The sequence below is a fragment of the Lepisosteus platostomus genome, chromosome 9 (genome assembly GCF_059453375.1).
Source record: "Lepisosteus platostomus isolate fLepPlt1 chromosome 9, fLepPlt1.hap1, whole genome shotgun sequence".
Classification (NCBI taxonomy): Eukaryota; Metazoa; Chordata; class Actinopteri; order Semionotiformes; family Lepisosteidae; genus Lepisosteus; species Lepisosteus platostomus.
The window spans coordinates 45,088,102-45,107,014 of NC_142619.1; the positions used below are offsets into that span (position 1 = coordinate 45,088,102).

General features: G+C 36.2%; 1 protein-coding gene across 1 annotated transcript; it reads left to right on the forward strand.

The window, feature by feature from the left end:
- The first annotated feature begins 3,498 nt into the window (after positions 1-3,498).
- LOC148655070 (chloride anion exchanger-like) lies at positions 3,499-18,185 on the forward strand. The gene is made up of 21 exons (XM_088645203.1): positions 3,499-3,655; positions 4,845-5,035; positions 5,408-5,547; positions 6,783-6,893; positions 7,232-7,392; positions 8,692-8,856; positions 9,273-9,425; positions 9,702-9,784; positions 9,869-10,016; positions 11,402-11,515; positions 12,015-12,092; positions 12,286-12,381; positions 13,693-13,799; positions 13,962-14,031; positions 14,139-14,231; positions 14,548-14,643; positions 15,703-15,930; positions 16,480-16,534; positions 16,948-17,090; positions 17,193-17,255; positions 17,339-18,185. The coding sequence occupies exons 2-21, from the start codon at positions 4,908-4,910 to the stop codon at positions 17,363-17,365; spliced, it is 2,259 nt and encodes a 752-aa protein (XP_088501329.1). The 5' UTR covers positions 3,499-3,655; positions 4,845-4,907; the 3' UTR covers positions 17,366-18,185.
- Positions 18,186-18,913: the final 728 nt, after the last annotated feature.

An 18,913-nucleotide genomic window follows, 5' to 3' on the forward strand; every position in this document is an offset into this window, starting at 1 on the left:
CTGATTTCATCACTTGGAAGAGTTGTGGTTTCATACACAGTATATTGATAGATAATAGGCACAATAAAGGTACATTTATATAAGAAGCAAAAAAAAAAACTGTATAGTTAAAATACCTATTATAGTTCATTGTCTAGTTTTCATTTGCACAAGGTGAAATTCCAAGATGTATTTTTATGTTTAAAGCTTTGAGTTATAGAAGAGTATATTTCATGTTATTGGTATAATAATCTCTTTATGAGTTGTGCTTTATTACAAAATGCTATATATTTACAACAGTTTAACTGGAAAGGCTTTTGCCTTCTGAATGCCATATTGCTGGAGCAATCCAGGAGTTTTTCAAGTGTCATGCAATATTTAACTGTGATGACATGAGTAGCAGTAGCTGCACAGGTTGTATTTGATGTTAACTGTTCAAGGCATGGGTTGTTTAATTGCATTGTAATACAGGCAGTTGGAAAATGTGGATGGATGTTTTTGGTTAGTTGCTGAAATAGTACAGAAGCTTCAGAGCTGTACAGCATTTCAAGTGTATGATAATGTAGGTGTGATAGGGCAAGGCTGTAAACGGTAAAGTATACTGACTTGCTCTACATTAAAAAAACTGGATTTTATTTTATACAGAAATATGCATTTTGTAAATGTTTATAAAGCTATTGCTATGTGTTATATATTTTTTTCTAAGTGAAACTAGATTCCATTATTCAGGTTTGGTGTCATAAGGCATTATAAACAATTGCATACAAGACATACCTGCCACACCATCAGTGACCATACTGAGTGTCATCAAAAGTTAAACAAATTAAATTGGAACAAATGGCATTTGTAGTATTTTAGTGCCCATCAGTATATATAGAGATCATTTCTTATATCACATGAGATGAAGGCAGAATTCCAAGAAGAAAACCTTTGCACAAAGTACTTTGGACAGTCCATAAAAAGTATCAAGACTAGTTAACATTTAATGCACTTTTGGTACTCTACATATAAATGCCTCTTTGTTACATAAGCCCTGTTTTAAAATGATTTGAGAATGATTGAAGTCTTGTTTTAAGGTGTGCTGTGGATAATCTAGAGAAGCCAGTCTGGTCCAGAAGGGTGGGACAGAAAAACACAAAAGCATAAAACATTCAACATACTGACTTACTTCTTGCTGCTAAGTGTAGTTTCTTTTTCCTCAATCCTTATTAAAATATTGATTATCAACACATCACACAGAAACATTTTAAGGGAAATATTGACATTTATTATCAACTAATGGTAAAACAATAGTTATGATACAATTATAGATACAGTTACTGTTATAAGAAACAAATGTGGCATTTGGTGTGTCAAAAGTCATAGGGCCTACTGTATAAAATGTCTGGCAGCAGGACACTGCCAAATATATTTGCAATTACTGTTTAAATGGGTTTCCAAATGAGAGCATTAGAAAGTTAATATTGGGTATGACCTCCCTGGCCAGTACAATCCTGGCTGTGGTAATGGAGATTCAAACATTTTCTGAATAGTCTACAGTTTTAGGTAACAAAAACCGTTCATTCATAGATGTTACCCCTTCTTGGTTTTCTTTGTCTTGGTTTCAGAAAATCCTGTCTGCAGCAAGACATTGACATTGCTTTCTTAGAGTAATGACAGTCTAATTCTAGTGGGTAGCTGCGTCAGCATGAGTAGGCTGCAAAGGAAAGTAAAGGTTTACTCCATGCTGAAAAGAGAAGAAAGGAAACACAACGTTTCGGCTGTGGAGCCTTCTTTGGGTGTGGACCACACAGCTGAAACGTTGTTTCCTTTCTTCTCTTTTCAGCATCTAATAATAATAATTTCTTACACTTATATAGCACTTTTCTGGAAACTCCACTCAAAGCACTTTACAGGTAATGGGGACTCCCCTCCACCACCACCAATGTGCAGTCCCACCTGGATGATGTGACAGCAGCCATAGTGCGCCAGAACGCTCACCACACATCAGATATCAGTGGGGAGGAGAGCAGAGTAATGTAGCCAATTTATAGAGGGGGATTATTAGGAGACCATGATTGGTAAAGGCCAATGGGAAATTTGGCCACGATGCCAGGGTTACACCCCTACTCTTTTCGAGAAACGCCCTGGCATTTTTAATGACCACAGAGAGTCAGGACCTCAGTTTTACGCCTCATCCGAAAGACGGCGCCTGTTTACAGTATAGTGTCCCCGTCACTATACTGGGGCATTAGTACCCACATGGACCGCATGTTGAGCGGCCCCTGCCGGCCCCACTAACACCTCTTCCAGCAGCAACCTTATTTTTTCCCAAGAGGTCTCCCATCCAGGTACTGACTAGGCTCACACCAGCTTAGCTTCAGTGGGTTGCCAGTTGTGAGTTGCAGAGTGATATGGCAACTTCTTGAACCTTTTGGGTGTTCCTTTACTTGTATAAACCTTTACTTGTTCCTTTGCAATCTAATTCTAGCACTGTCTTTTATTGTCTTGTATTGTATCCTTGTGCTGTATAGTTCTTGTTTTATCTTGCTAGAAAAGAGGTTCTTTCCAGGAACAAATACTGTTGGCTCAAGGACTTTGTCAATATGTCACAAAGCAGTAATGTTCCCCTTAGTCTGCACCTGACACATTCTTGTGTTCAAGAAGATTCCTCTCCCCTTCCTCACTCTTCCAGCATCCCATTAGTTAAGTGGAACAACACAACAGTCACCATACACCTTACCCCAATGTCTCCAATCACTGTCTTTCTTCAGGTGAGTTAAGGGTGAGACAGCATTAGTGAATAAAACAAACCTCCACATTTACTGTCACTGCATTAGTTGCTCTCTGGCCCACAGAACACAGCAATTTCATCTCTCTACTTTCAAATTACAAATGAAAAGCCTCTAAGCAAGAATATCCTTTTCATGCAGATGGTGAACTACAATCTGTGCTGATGCATAAGTGATTGTGTCTTGACATTTTCTGTGCTGCAACTACTGCGGTCACAAAGGACCATTGTATAGAAGCATCAGATGGTTGTAATGATACTGTGCCAGTGCAGAGATCATCTGATTTCCAGGATGTGATCTAGTCTGCTGACTGTTGAAGTAGAACATCTTATTCACTAGGTACCAACTCTCACAAAAAAGCTGCCATCAATAGCACTGAAAGCGTCATCATGTCTTTTCTGATACAGATTCTTAATCCTATCATTTTAATCATTTTAACTCAACTCGCATACCAAATAACTCCTAATGTTTTAATGGAATGACATAATTTGTTCTCAGTATATTGTCAACCCAATGAACAATTCTACTCAACCAATCAACATCATGTACAGTATTTATGTAAAACAGATTTTGATGTGCATCAGTTTCTATTGATTGATATATACAGTATATTAATCAATGTAGTAACACAGCTTAAAGGAACATCAGCACAGAGTAAAACGTCAAGCTAAATGTTTATAAAGAGGAACAATGGTCAAAGATAATAAAAACTCTTCAGACTCTTGTAAGAATGTCATAACTGCTGTTAATTATTAAAGATGTGGTAAGTCCAGAGAATGCATTTATGGATGTGAGCAATGAAAAGATTTTCAGATATTTGAAGAATACCCTCCGGAGTGTAACTCGAAGAGGAAAGTCTCCTAGCCAGGATTTCCAGAGAGGAATCTTATTGGCCACAGCCACAGGTGAGACAAATCCAAATCAGTGCTACATCTGATTTTGCCTTAAGAAGCCAAATCCTGACTGATTTTAAAGCATCATTATGGTAGCCTTTTAGGAATATTCATAAAAAAATAATAATCATGCATTCTACTTTGAAACTATTGGCGTTAGTATATTACATTCTTTGGTTTTTGTATTTAGTCAAATATAATCTAAACCTAGAAATAAGAGGTTTAATTGAAAAAGAACAATCTACAAATTTAAATTTTAGAAAGACATTGAACTTTCTATTATAATGCCATTGAAGAACAATGGATGTGCTGTACAGATTTATTGTAATGTGCATATAGTTACAGTATGTGCATAGCTACTATACATCAAGCATTAGCATATAACAGCCATTATATATAATTTATATATATATGTAATAGTAGAGCAAATAAGAAAATGTCATGTCATTTACCAAACCGCTTTATACCATATGGAATAAGCAAATGATATGGTAAATTCATATGCTCAATATGCCCAATAAATTCATACTACTTTAATGTAAAGGTTTAGTTATTTCAACTGCTTAACATGCCACAGTTTATAGTTTAGTATTCAATATGGAGATCAAGCAAACATAAAGGCTTTAAAAAGTGTAAAACTGAAAAGGGCTGCATATTCAACTCAGTCGCTGATTAGTAAAGAATTTTGTCGCTCTTTATGTTGTTAGGGGTGGCAAAATGACAAAGTGGTTAGCACTGCTGCCTTGTAATCCTGGGTTCAATTCCTGTGGTGCTATCTGTAAATTTGTATGGTGTCCTCTAGGTGTTCCAGTTTCTTCCCACAGTCTAAAGACATATAAATGAGCCCTGGAGTGAGTGTGTGTTTCCTGAGTTGAACTGTTATCCCACAAATGATGTATCCCTTTCTTGCACCTGCTGCTTGCTGGGATAGGGATCATTAATAAGGTCACTGCTTAAGAATCCTAGACCAAAGGTACCCCTATAGCTCCAGTCACTCTAACCTTGAAAGCTAGTACCTGCCTTTTCTGGGGGTCCGATGCCGGGTATATTATATACTCCTAATTTGATTAAACCTAGAGAAGACAACAATAATATCTAGCCTTACAAGTCACTTAGGTGTTTTAAGGTCTTTCAGTTGTGCTTGGCATTTATGTAAAACTTTGTAAAAGATGTATTTTTTTCTGTCCACGTTTTGTTTCAGTAAAAGGGTTAAGGACATCACAGAGGACAGGGAGAAAAACTGTCTACTGACACAACCACAGCAATGAAGCTTTCCGCCAGCCAGTTCTTTGTGAACAGGCCACTGTATTCAGAGGATGCTTTCAGAACAGACAATGAAAAAGTGCAAAGACAACACAAGACTTTACTGGATCATGTAAAGGCTTACTTCAGGCAAGACCTGTTCTTAATTTTATGCATAAACATTGAGAACTTTTATGCAAATAGTAATGAGCCTAGATTACCACTTGCTAATTTCCAAATGTATTGAGTTATGCTTTATACAGTATGTATTATTTTCTAATTAAGCTAGAAAATGTTTCAAGATGATTGGGATTCTAATTTTTGAGCTGTATTGTGTATTCTAAGCTATAAACAAAAATCTTGTCCAGCCTCTGGCCTGTAAAAACATATTTTAATTACTTTGTGTATCTTTGAAAGCAATAAAAACAATCTGATTAGTTTTTTCTATGTTTAATGAATTGTAACTCAAATACTCTCAGAAACATGTAGACATCACTGTCTTACTGTGCTTTTGTTTTCCAGCTGTTCTAAAAAAAGAGCCAAAAATGCAGCTTTGTCACTGTTGCCAATTATTGGTTGGGTCAGAATGTATCGTGTCAAAGAATGGCTTCTGAGTGATCTGGTTTCTGGACTCAGCACAGGGCTGGTGGCTGTTCTGCAAGGTAAACTGAGTTGTGATGATGTTTTTCATTGTGAATCTATCGTTTTCCTTTTTTAACACTATAAATCAGTTTTTCTTTATTTATCTATGCTTCATAAAGAACATATGAGAGGTTACAAGAGAGAAATCCGTTTGGCTTACCTAAATTGATAGCTTTGTGATCCTCAGATGCCCAGTCATTTCTTGAGACAAGCCAATATATTAGCTTCAAGCAAATCAATGACAGGAATACTTTTGCAGGCAATGTCCACAATTCTCCAGGTCAGATTTCACTGATTACATCTAAACAAATGGGAGCAGGTTGCCAATGTGTATAAGGTGAAGCTGACAGCAAAATATACCAGGTTTATAATTTACTGGTGCAATCCAGTAAAGAAAATGCTGGACTTGCAAACTTATTTTATACTACATGCATGTTTCCTAAAGCCTTGTTTCTGTATTTAAAAATATGTACAGTATATGTAGATTGAAGATTTATTAAAAACAATACAGAAGGTAAATTATACAGGACAAAAATGTACAGTTTACATATTATATACATTCTCATACCTAATTATCTTATTGGATATGTTATAATCAAAAATAAGATCTTTAAAAATGAATTTGCAATGAGTAAATGAATAACATTTCTGCTACCTTTTATTTTCACAAATTTAATTAATTCAGTCACAAGTGGTAGTGAGTTGGAATATTCATAAAATCTAGCTCACAACAGTTTCAATGCTGCATCAAAAATCTTAAGGATTGGCAAATGAAAGGCTTCATTCTGCTGGCTATATGATCAATCTGAGTCAATTGATTCCTCTTGGTAATTAAAATAAAAATTACAAGTGGTATTTGAACTGTTAAGATAACTGAATAGAATTTCAAAATGTAAGCAGAAGATGCCAGTATTTTTCTGTGGAAATTCAAATATATCCCCAGTTTCTTGGTTGAAGTTGGAGAAAGCAGAAACTGTGCAAGTCAACTCCTTTGCCTCTGATGGGGTCATCCATATACTGTAGATGAGAATCAAACATGAGTTAGAAAAGAAACCGAATAATACTTTCCATTTGTTTCTATTCTTATTTCTCTGATCAGGCAAAAAAGTCATTTCAGTTAATAGAGTATGTGACAATCTTAATGCACTTCTCCGAAACCTCTCTCTTATGGTACTGGAACACCTTGTCATGTGTCAGTTGTGAGCAAAGGCTAACTTATATTTTAATAAATATTTGTTTTCAAATTTCTGTTTAGGTTTGGCATTTGCATTACTGGCTTATGTTCCCCCTGGTTATGGATTATACTCAGCATTTTTCCCTGTTTTAACTTACTTCTTTTTGGGCACATCAAGACATATCTCAGTAGGTGAGTTTTTTGTGAGTGTTTAATTTAAAAATGTGTTTAATCAAATGTCATCACCGCCACAAAAATGTAATTTCATGTGGAAAATTTCAGCGAAAATTGTGCTTCACATCTATTTTAAGGCAATTTGTAAGGATCACAATGGAGCAGGCTAAAATTAATCAGAGCAGAAATGATCTCAACAGAAGCACAATTAATGGTTTATTTAACTATACTAATGAAGCCAAAGACATCACTATTGTAACAAGAAGGCATGAACAGCTAGGGTTTTTGTAATATATAGACGTTTATGTTTTTGCTTGTGTTCTTTCTCTAGCCTAACTGTTGTTTTGCTGCAATAGGTCCATTCCCAGTGTTGAGTATGATGGTGCAATCAGTGGTCACTAGATTAGTGCCAGATATCGGGTCTCCAGCCAACATAACAGCTTTTGAAGGCTTGTCACAGGATGAACAGCGTGTGATTGTTGCCTCTTCTGTGTCTTTCCTAGTGGGAATCTTTCAGGTAAAACCCAAAGTGCTCCACACTTACACTATTTGCTGTTTTTTATGTATGTGAACTATGAAGTCTGATGTACATTAAATTTAAGGATAAGCTATAATGTTTCATTATTATTGGTGACCTACTTCAGTTGCTTGGGTTGCATTTTTTTAAGTGAGTTTGCAGAAAGAAAAAGCACAATATTCTTTTAACAATTTAAGATTCCTTACCTAATGCCAGAATGCAGAACAATGGTGGCCAATGAGATAAGAGCATAAGAACAAAGTTAAAACAGTAACAAAAAAGAACATTTAGCATTATTTAGTTTGTCAGTAGCTGATTGAGCCAATAATCTTATTCATCCAATTTTAAAAGAGCTCACCAACCGTGGAGGTTAAATACAAATACAGCATTTTGCTGCAATAGGTTCATTTCCAGTGCTGAGTCTGAAGGTGCAATCAGTGGTCATTTTGTTAGTGCCTGTTGATTTGCCTTCAGCCAACAGCATTAACAACGTGGCTGGGGACCTTGTTCAATGCTCCCAAAACTTTTTGTGTAAAGAAGTTCTCCTGTTCTTAGTTTTAATTACAATTCCATGTAGTTTCCATGGAATAGTGGTGCCTAGTTTGTATTTTGCTATTGAATTTGAATATGTGCAGAGGACTGACTATATGAATGCTTTTGAGAAAGCAAGCATGTAAGCAAATCCCTGCACTTGTCTACATAAAATGCCGCATGCCAGGTGCTGCTCTCTTTTTAGTTTGATCTGAATCTTTTGGAAGTTCATCTCTTGCTTCTACTGCTGTACACTGTTTGGAATAATCAGTGTTTGTTCTAATAGTTTAAAATAATCTATAAATACAACTTTTGTTACTCATACCAAGATACAGGTTCTTAATTGAATTAAGTATTGCAGCCTCTATATTAAATCACAACCACACACCCCACTATGCCTCTAACAGCCTAGGACTTAAAGTACAAAACCTGCAAGAAGCATATGGGAAACTTTGAGGTATCTCATTTTCTCCTTGTGCCCCTCATCGTCCCACTCCTAGTGTGACAAACTGCCCCCTAACATACCATCCCTACCCAGATGGCAACCAAAGCTGCATTTCTAGGCCTAAATCGGGGCACTCTTGGAGCTGATACAGGAGGGTTCATTAGTCAAAACATGAATGTTTCAGTTTCCCATGAGGAATTACACAATATTAAAAACACTATAAGCTCTCCGGAAAGCTCCTCTAATCTTGTTGAATTTGTATGGCGCAGGTGTTTAAGGGAAGCACCGCACATGGCTAACAGACATCTCTTCTTTTCTTTTAGCTTGCACTAGGAGTGCTTCAAGTTGGCTTTATAGTGATTTACATGTCAGACACTCTTATTTCGGGCTTCACTACTGCCGCAGCCGTCCACATCCTGGTGTCTCAGCTGAAATTCATTCTTGGACTTCAGGTTCCTGGGAAAAGTGGGGCTTTTGCTCTTGTTTACGTGAGTAAAGCTGGAGAGCTGATGTATAGTGAAGGGGCGATTTCACAGATGGAAACCAAATGATGGAGGCTACCTTGTCGATGCATATTTAAAATTCTTCTTTTGCTGTTTATTCTTATTTTCTGGTTACAGTTGGGGTTTAATGTTCTTGAGAGAAAGAACATTAAATTACTGAACCACAATTGAAATGTATCATTTTGATCAATCTTTTGATCATTTATTTCTAATATATGGAGGAATTATAGTAGATACATTTATCATTTATAACTGCATTTGATCAAATCCCCGATGGTCATGTTAGAGAATATATTTTATTTGGTTATTCAGAATTTATGACACTCTAAGGGAATTAGTTTTAGTATTTTGCTTAAATATAATGGATCCTTTTTATAATCTCTGCTTTTATTCTTTTGCAGACACTGAAGGACATTTTTTCTGTTATTGAAAAAACAAACATAGCAGATCTGGTTACAGCCATAATTATTATGGTTGCTGTCTTTGCTGTGAAAGAAGTCAATGACAGATTCAAAGAGAAGCTTCCTGTACCAATACCTATTGAAGTGATCATGGTGAGTGCCAGCAGCCTGTACTGTACTGTGAGCAAGCACAGCTAGATATTACTGTTCTTTTGGGTTTTCTGCCTTGTCTTACTGCTCCTCCTGGGATCCTCCTTAATGACTGGAAAAAAACTGCAATGCCATGTAAAATGTGACCATACATTGTATATGCAAGGTATATCAAGAAAACAACATGATATGAACTGAGATGACAATTTTAAGATGTTTTATTTGTATATGTCCTGATATCACAATACCCAAATATTTTCTTTTAAATTGTCTTTACAGACTGTGCTTGCGTGTGGACTATCCTATGCATTTGACTTCAAAACCCTGTACAATGTAGACATTGTTGGCAACATAACAAAAGGGTAAGCCATTAATCAATGTTTGTTGCAGTAGTTTGGAATACGTGAAATGATGTGTTTTTAACACACACTCTCTGTGTTTTCAAGATATGAATCCCCTCTTGCACCAAATTTTGAAGTTATCCAGCACAGTGTAATGGATGCCTTTTCAATGGCAATTGTTGGATTTGCAGTTGCCTTCTCTGTTGCAAAAGTGTATTCCGTTAAACATGACTACATTATTGATGGCAACCAGGTAAGCTTTAACAGGCAGAAATACAGTGATCTGAAAAGTATTCACCCACTTCCCTATTTAATAGCCACAAATGATGTATAAACATTTTTATAATACATATTTTAAAATCATAATTAACGTCAAATAAAAATCAATAGCAAAACAGATTGATTTCATAAGAATTCGCCCTCCTGAGTCAGTAATTGGTGGGAGCACCTTTGGCAGTAATTTATATTGGGCTTTTTGGCTGTCAATGCCAACTTTGCTGGGATGTTTTCTTATTTTTCTTGACCGTTTTTGTTAAAATTTAACTTCTTTCACCCATAAAAGTATTTAATTTGAACTATAAAGAGATGTTTAAGAAACATTCACTTTGGAAAATGTCTATACAGTACATCAGTTGTAATTCAACAATATAGGACATGACTGGAAAGGAGTGAATATTTTTGCAGGTAAATGTAAAATAAGACTACATTCAGTGGAGCCTGAGAATATTTAGAGAGAATGTAATTAATATATAGAAACGTATGCAATTTTATGTTAGGTCAAAAATCACCGGTACTGGATCAGATATTTCAATATATCATAGACATCTAATTCTAGTCCAGGAGGGCTTTTAACAATGTAAATAATTTCATTGATAGTTTAATTCCAGTTTAAAAGCTTTGTTAGTTTAATTCCAGTTTAACAGCTTTTACTAGATCTCTAAGTGCTGCTGCTTTAAAGAGAGCTTAAAAACCTGCAGACACAATAGTCCTCTAAAAATGGAATGATAGATTCTGAATATTTCAAGTTTTCCTAAAACAATCTGAGCAACTCTGATAGAAAATGTGAACAATTAAAAAAAAAAAGATTATTCTCAGTTTCTGAAGAGTATTCATATTATCACCTCGTTTCCTTAAATGTAACTGAGTGAATCATTGTAGAGTGTTGCGTTTGACTGTTTACTATTTTGTGAACCTCTTACACTCCCAGTAAATTTACAAGTGGCTTGAAATTCATAACCAGATAATCTGGATGAGTTCCTGAAGCACACTGCCATTACAGCCTATCCACTGAAAAAGATTACCTTGGTATTTTTCTTTACCACCAGAGAGATTTTTGATAATGCATATCATTAAACAGAATGCAATAAACCCCATTGGGACAACCGTATCTGGAATATAATATCCTTCCTTTTAGTTATAAAACCAGAAATACAGCAAAGGTAAATCATTAAAAAAAGCTTATAAATCTTGGGTCTTTTTTAATTGTGCAATATACAGTAACAACCTTTAACAACCTTTCTAAAGTGTATTGTGTTGATGTTACTTTTCCCGTACAGTCTCATAGCTGGAAAATCACAAAATGTGGACTGCATAAAAAAGGTTTTGCGATATCTAAACTTCCCCTGTCCGTTTCTGCAGGAATTGATAGCTTTTGGTGTCAGTAACATTTTTACCTCGAGCTTCAGAGGATTTGCTTCAAGCACAGCTCTTTCAAGGAGCGCTGTGCAAGAGAGCACAGGTGGAAAAACTCAGGTACTTCATATCCACACAACACATTTTAAGACTAGTATGCAGGTCCAGCCTCAGTTTCCTTGTTCAATGTTTCATTTGAGAATATATAAAAATGGATTGGTAAATCACTGAACCAAAGACAGTGCTGGCTGAAATGCAAATGGAGGAAAGTAAGATTTCCAAAAAGTACACACAAAAAGACAGTCTTAAATATGCTATGCCTGTGCTTATCATTATCCAACAGAGAACATTTTTATAACTTGTATTAAAATGTGACCTCAGCACGTTTATAGTGGTAGGCACATTTCCATTTACTAAATGTTTATTGCATTGGAAAAGGAAGATATTGCTGTGGCAACATTTTATAGACGTATCTTTAGTCTGCTGTAAGAATTTACAGAGAGCTTTAAGACTTTTGCAAGAAATGAGTTACAAAAGAGAGAACCACTTTATGGCTCAGAATCTTCAGATTTTATATATAAAATGTATTGTAAAATATTAACAAATTTTATTTTGGCAGCTTGCTGGGTTGCTTTCAGCTTTAGTGGTAATGATTGTCACAGTAGCCATTGGATTCCTCCTGGAACCACTTCAAAAGGTAACATTACATTATTACAAACTTATTTTACTATTTTAGAACCTTTAAAATATTGGAGTTATAATTCTAAAGGATCTTTATTTTTTTACTGTAAGTCATAAAAACATTATATTATCATATTAAAAATAATCTGCAGTCATATTTAAATTCAACTTTAAACTTATTGATCAGTTTAACTCTAAATCTCTTACAGTCTGTGCTGGGAGCATTGGTGGTGGTCAACCTTAAAGGGATGTTGATGCAAGTAACAGAGATTCCATATCTGTGGAAAAAGGACAGACCTGATTGTGTAAGTACTGACGCTCCATGTCTCTTACCATACAACAGACAATGTTACAGGAGCTTAAAACTATTCAGCTAGAACATTCAAACTACTGACACTGAATGTATCCATTCATCTTCTAACTGTTTTCATTTTTAGTATTCTATCCAAAATTCCATATGCAACCTACATCTATCCATCCATCCATTTTCTAATCACTTCATCCAATTCAGGGTCTCTGGGGAACCAGAGCCTTTCCTGGCAAGCAACAGGCGCAAGGCGGGATACACCTCGGACAGGACACCAGTTCTTCACAAGGCCGACACACAGACACTACATACACTCACACCGGGGGCCAATTTTCCCAGAAGCCAATTAACTTATCGGTTTATCTTTGGACTGGGAGATGAGCAGAGCACCTTGAGGAAACCCACATGAACATGGGGAGAAACTCCACACAGAGAGCAACCAGACCAGGACCAGACTTGAACCAGGCACCCCAGAGCAATGCTAACCACTGCACCACTGTGTCACCCCACTAATCTTATGACTATTTTAAAAGCAGTGTTCGGATACAGTTTGTAATGTTGTCAAGGAAAGATGGTACATCTTCACCACATGGTTTCTCTACTGAATGTTTACAAGTGTTTTATTTTTCCGAGAATGTTCAATTTTGAATAGTGCCTTGTGTATGTATGGAATTGCAGGTCTCGTTTCACTAGTTATAACCTTTGACCGATCAGAAGACCAGTGTGCCCTAGTCCTGAAATTGAGAAAATCTATTAAGCAAGTGTTTCTATGTAGATCCTGGCTATTTTTAACACCTGAGTTCTGCCCTGTCCATTCCTTTTTCCTGGTGTTTTATTATGTTATTATTATATTATTATTTTATTATGTTTATTTTATAAACATTTATATATTATCTAAAAAATTTCTTTTGCAGACCTAAAACTTAGACTTAAAAATAACTCTTTCAAATCCCTATCCTGTTTTTTAATGTTTTTGTCCCTACACATCTTTATTAGTCTCTTCTGAACCCTTTAAAGTCAGGTGTATGTTTCAGGCACCAGACACAGTATGACCACTTTATTCAAGAAGGCTGACCTACATACAGTACTGTATTTGCCCAAGAGTTACAGAAATTTTTGGCAAACTGAACACAACTGAACAATTAGCTAGAACAACCTAACTATCGTTAACTATAATGTTTCTATGAAATATGGTTTAACAATCAATTCTTGCTACACAAAGAACATGCAATACCTCTACTTCAAATGTACAGTATGTACATGTGTGCAAGTCAATGGAGGAAATCACCCAGAGTTGTCTTCTTCACAGGTTGTCTGGGTCGTGACTTTCCTTGCTGCGGTTTTTCTTGGGCTTGACCTTGGACTGGCCGTTGGTCTAGGGATTGAACTTCTCACTGTCATCTTTAGAACACAGTTGTAAGTATGAGCTCACACGCATGAGATGCTCTTTATATACTGAGAAACCTCTTGTTTCCACAGATGTATTTGATAATTGGGAAAGAAGAAGATGAAATGGTGTGACGAATGAACTTGTGTGAGAGCAGATAACAATGTCTGTCTTACCCGAATATCTTACAGCCCACGATGTACTGTTCTGGCCAACATCAAGGGAACTGATATCTACAGAGACCGCAAAGATTATATGAGTGTAAGTTTCAGTGGCCCCCGACATTTGCTTCTGTATGAACCTTAAACCTTTACTCTATACCTTTGTGTTAAGTAATTAAATAAGTGCTTTCCTTTACTGTCTTTCAGATCTATGAACCAGAGGGCATTAAAATCTTCAGAATCCCTTCACCAATTTTCTTTGCAAATGTAGATTTCTTTAGGGAGAAGCTGAATAGTGCAGTAAGTTATTTTGGTTTACATCTACTGTGCATCAAATAGAAACACTGGCTCTTTGTTCTTGACTGGAACAGATTTTACCGCTATTAGAACACCTACCTGCCATAAACACTTTAACATTGATTCCAGTCTTTGGGCTGGACGTGAAGTTCCCAGTCTGAGGAATCATAACAGCAAGCCATAGAACTGGAGTTTGCACAAACGGAATTTTAAAAATCTGACAATATTAAGGGGTGGACGAAAACACTACGTCACTAAAGCAGATATATCATATATAAACTAATCCTCGCATAACACACTGCTTCTTGTGTCACTTCAGGTTGGATTTAACCCACTCCGTGTGTTACGCAAGAGGAACAAGGCTCTGAGGAAAATAAAGAAGCTTTTAAGTAAGGGAGAGCTGCAGATAACATCGGTGAGACCTAATCGCACTTCTTATGATCTAAAAACCTTGAACTCCATTAATGTGTCTGTAAAGCAATATGCCAGAAATACATCTTATCTACTCCTAGTAATAAGAACACAATGGTGTCATATTGCTATAACAGATTTATAACAACGCTAAGACATAGCAATTAAATATCAAAGTATATCAGTTAAAGAACAGATAAAGGTGCCATAAACCCCCTACTTTTTCATCTAAATATATCTATGGATTATTTACTACAGTTGATAAGGTATCTGGAATTCTCCTCTGCATTTTTACCAGCTAACAGAAGTTTTCAGAGAAAGAAACACCAACATATAATTAATGTGGGCAGTATGGTAACATAGTGGCTATTCCCACTGCCTTACAGCTCTTGTGGTCCGTATGGAGTTTCAGATATTCTCCCTGTGTTTGCAAGGGTTTTTGTGTGGGCTTTGGCATCCTCCCACCTTCTAGAGACAGACTAACATTAAATGATCCCTTTGTTTGCTCTGTGATACACTGGTACCCTGTCCAGCATGTAGCCCTGCCTTGTGTCCTGTGGTTGCTTGAAAAGATTTGAGCTGCCGTGATCCTTTCCAGCAATGAGTAGCATTGAGATGATGGAGGAATACAATTAATGCATTTCTCAATTAGAAAAAAGATCTGTCTGAGGATAGAACGTATTACCAAACCTAAATGCAAAAGCAAAAACTATGATCGAGCAACAAGTCTACACTACTCAGTCAAGATAAACAGAATCTCTCAAGCCTGGTACATAATCCTGATTCAAATCAGAAGATATTTAGAATGCATATTGTTATTCATTTAGTTTTTATTTTGAACCTGCAAACATCTAAACAAATTGCATTATTTTATGTGAAGATAATACATCAAAGAATGCTCAGATCATCTGAAGGATAAAATAAGACCTCAAGGAATAGGGTTGCAAAAAAGGGTTGCAAAATATTGATCATATTATATAAAGCTGATCTGCATAAACAGAATGTCAAACAAAATGACGTGTGTCAGCTCTACAGATTTGCTTCTGTGTTCCTGCCCATTTAGAAAGGTTTACTGTACACTGGCTCGGGACCAATTGAAGAGTCTGAAGATGAAAGCAATATGGAGGAGCTGGACAAGCCCAATGACTTTGAAGGCCTGCCTGTTCAGATCAACTGGAATGCTGATCTTCCAGCCAATATCGTTGTCCCAAAAGTCGACGTGCACAGCCTCATACTTGACTTTGGAGCTGTATCATTTCTTGACATTTCCGGATTGAAAGGTGTAAAAACGGTAAGACATGCTTAACTTTCGTCTTCCAACTAACTTATATTTACTGCTAAAAAAATAATTACGTAGCCACTGTAGTGTAGAAAAAAGTATGAACATAAGAAAGGCTACAGCTGAGAGGAGGCCATTCGGCCATCTAGTCTGTTTACCAGTTAGAAGCTAAATGACCTGAGGATCCCATCCATCTGTCCTGTGAGAAGCCAGGCTTTCGACTTCAGCAACATGGGTGCGCAGATTGTTTCATATTCCTAAAAGCTGTAATGTCAAGAAGCGTCTCCTGCTCTAAAAATTAAACGCAAGCTCTTGATCGTTTGGCACCTAGAGTCATAGTGAATATCGGTTAGGAGAAAATTATATGGTGGAGAATGGATTTAAAGAATAAAAAAAAATATTTTTCCACAAATGAGTTCAGATCCAGGGAAGATCATATTGGAATACGATAAAATTGAACATTGTTCTGGAGAGCAAGCTTCAACTTCACATTAACTAAATTGTTGATTAACATAAAAAAATGTCTTATTCATTGTAAGTGAAACTGTTTGTAATTTACAGACACTAAAAGAATTCATCCGAGTGGATATAGATGTCTACATTGTTGCATGCGACAGTAAGTTCTTTTTTATCTTCATATTCATAGATAAGCAATAAAGTTGAAATACGAAAGTGTTTTTATAAACAAAATCAAAATACCAAGGTGATTTGTTGTGGATGACTTCTGTTCCTTTCGTAATCCTCCCAGATAATATGAAAATAGCACTGTTTATCTGCTAAGAAAGACACGGCAATCCTTAAAACACTGATAATCATTCCTTAAATGTTTATATTAGGTGATGTTTATGAATGTTTATTCATCCTTTAGAAACACAATACCATAGGTGAAAGTTCATATAAAACAACATGCAAATAAAAGTCTTTGTTATCTAGTCTTTCTGAGTAGCTTAGTTATTTAGCATTGACATAGTTTTATATTAATACAGAACTGTTTTGAGTGCTGATCACGCACTGATCTTTTAATTTCAGGTAATATTTTGGACAAACTACACGAATGTCAATTTTTTGACCATGAAATAAAGACCTCCATCTTTTTCCTGACCATTCATGATGCCATGCTACACATCCTGGAGAAACATCCCAACACAGGTTACGAAATAAAACCAAGCATGGTACGTTTAACCATACAGCTACTTCGCAAAGCCTGGAAGAGTTCACAAAATTCGGCATACTTGACACAGTTAAAACTGAAATTCCATTTTATTGTCTTCCAGAACAATTCTCTAAACACCTATGAAAAAAACAGAGAAAATGGCCTGAGAAATCGAGAAAATATAGTAAGTCACTCAACAGTTTGCTTTTTTCAATAGGTGGGGGAAGGATTCCAATGCCTGATGCAAGTTTTTGATTATGTTCGCAGGTTTCAAACCCCGAGACGAAATTGTAGAGGGCACGATCTTCTCCCTTGAAAATGATCCTCGAATTAGAAAAAGACAAGGCATGCAGCTACTATTTTGGTGTTAGTTGATTTCATTGTAACCAGAACATTCATGCTACTTCATATCTAATTTTGAAAATGAGAAGCCCAGGGAAATGTGAGCTTTGGTTATTTTCTTATTTCAGTCTTAAAAGCTGGCTGTCAATGCTTTGCATTAGGGGAAATTTACATTTTTGCAAAACATTTTATAGCATGTCACACTAGACTGATAGAATTGCCACCTTACGAGTGCTAGACGTTTTGAGTGGCACTACCATTACAATTTACTGTTTGTAAATACAGGTAGCTGGAATAGTAAAAAGACAGATGTATAACTTCAGTTACATTGGGACATAGATTCGCAATTGTTTTGGACTGCGAATAAAAAAAGGCCCTGCCTTGCCCCCAGTGCTGGCTGGGATAGGCTCCGGCTCCTTGGTCACTCTGAACTGGAAGAAGCGGTTGGAAGCGGTTGGATGGACGAAAACACAATGTTTCTGAGCAAGACCGTCTATCAAGACTTGTAAAGATCCAGAGTGCCATTTCCTATCCACAACAAGCCACCCTTCTTTAATATTGTATAGAATTAAAATATTTCTTCTTTAATAAAATGGTGCCTGAAAACATTATGTACATAGAAAAGATGTTAAAATAATCTTTATAACCTGTAATAAATGTAATTCTTTTTATTACTTTTTGCAAATTTCACTTTCACAAAATATTTGTACTATTATATTTACTGTAAAAATAATAACCCATAAATTCCTTTTACCCAGCCATCAAAGAAAAAGATGATGTGTTTGTATATTGCATGTGTGCACTTTAGACATGAGGTTGAAGGAAACTAATGACTGGGATTTAGCCCGACAATGCAGATTGCAGAAGAACCCAACAGCTTTTTGGCAAAGAGTGCTTCACAATAAGTAGAACACTGCATTCATCTGCAAATATTTTTAATTGCTTTACTCGGGTAGATTTTACAAGGAATGTCACCCCATATTATGTGTTAAGGAGTGTTTATTGAGGAGTTGGAGTTAAGAAACTTTGGCTCATCATGTTTGGCTGACAGACAAGCACCTGGCAGTAAGACGAGTACGTGAGGTCCCCCTACAGGAACAGAAATTAGCCAAAGGGTAGTTGCAAAGCTGGAGGTGGGATGAGAGCAAGAGAGGCAGTGCTATACTGTGCTATTCATTATTTTATTAGGCAGAGATGTCACGGAGAATTACAATTAGAAGTGATGAGGAAGACATTATCAGTCGCAGTCATCCCTCTTGAACATACCTCTATTAAATACTCCAATAAACCGTTCTGTCTTCCTCATTTAATTAAGAAATCTTAAAGGAATTTCCCCCATAGTTATCAGTGTGAATGCAGTGCTTCACATACGTGAAGGTTTATTACTTAACCTTTTTTCATGAAAACATTTCATATTTCAAGCACAAATATCTGACCCGTGTAACCATTTATGGCTCTGTTCACACATGAATGATACGCAACGAAATAAAAATGTTAAAT

Coding starts and splice junctions, on each gene's coding strand:
- LOC148655070 (XM_088645203.1), top strand. CDS start 4,908: ATGAAGCTTTCCGCCAGCCAGTTCTTTGTGAACAGGCCACTGTATTCA. Junction 7,393..8,691: donor TCCTAGTGGGAATCTTTCAG/GTAAAACCCAAA, acceptor CTTTTCTTTTAG/CTTGCACTAGGAGTGCTTCA. Junction 13,800..13,961: donor GTCATCTTTAGAACACAGTT/GTAAGTATGAGC, acceptor AATATCTTACAG/CCCACGATGTACTGTTCTGG.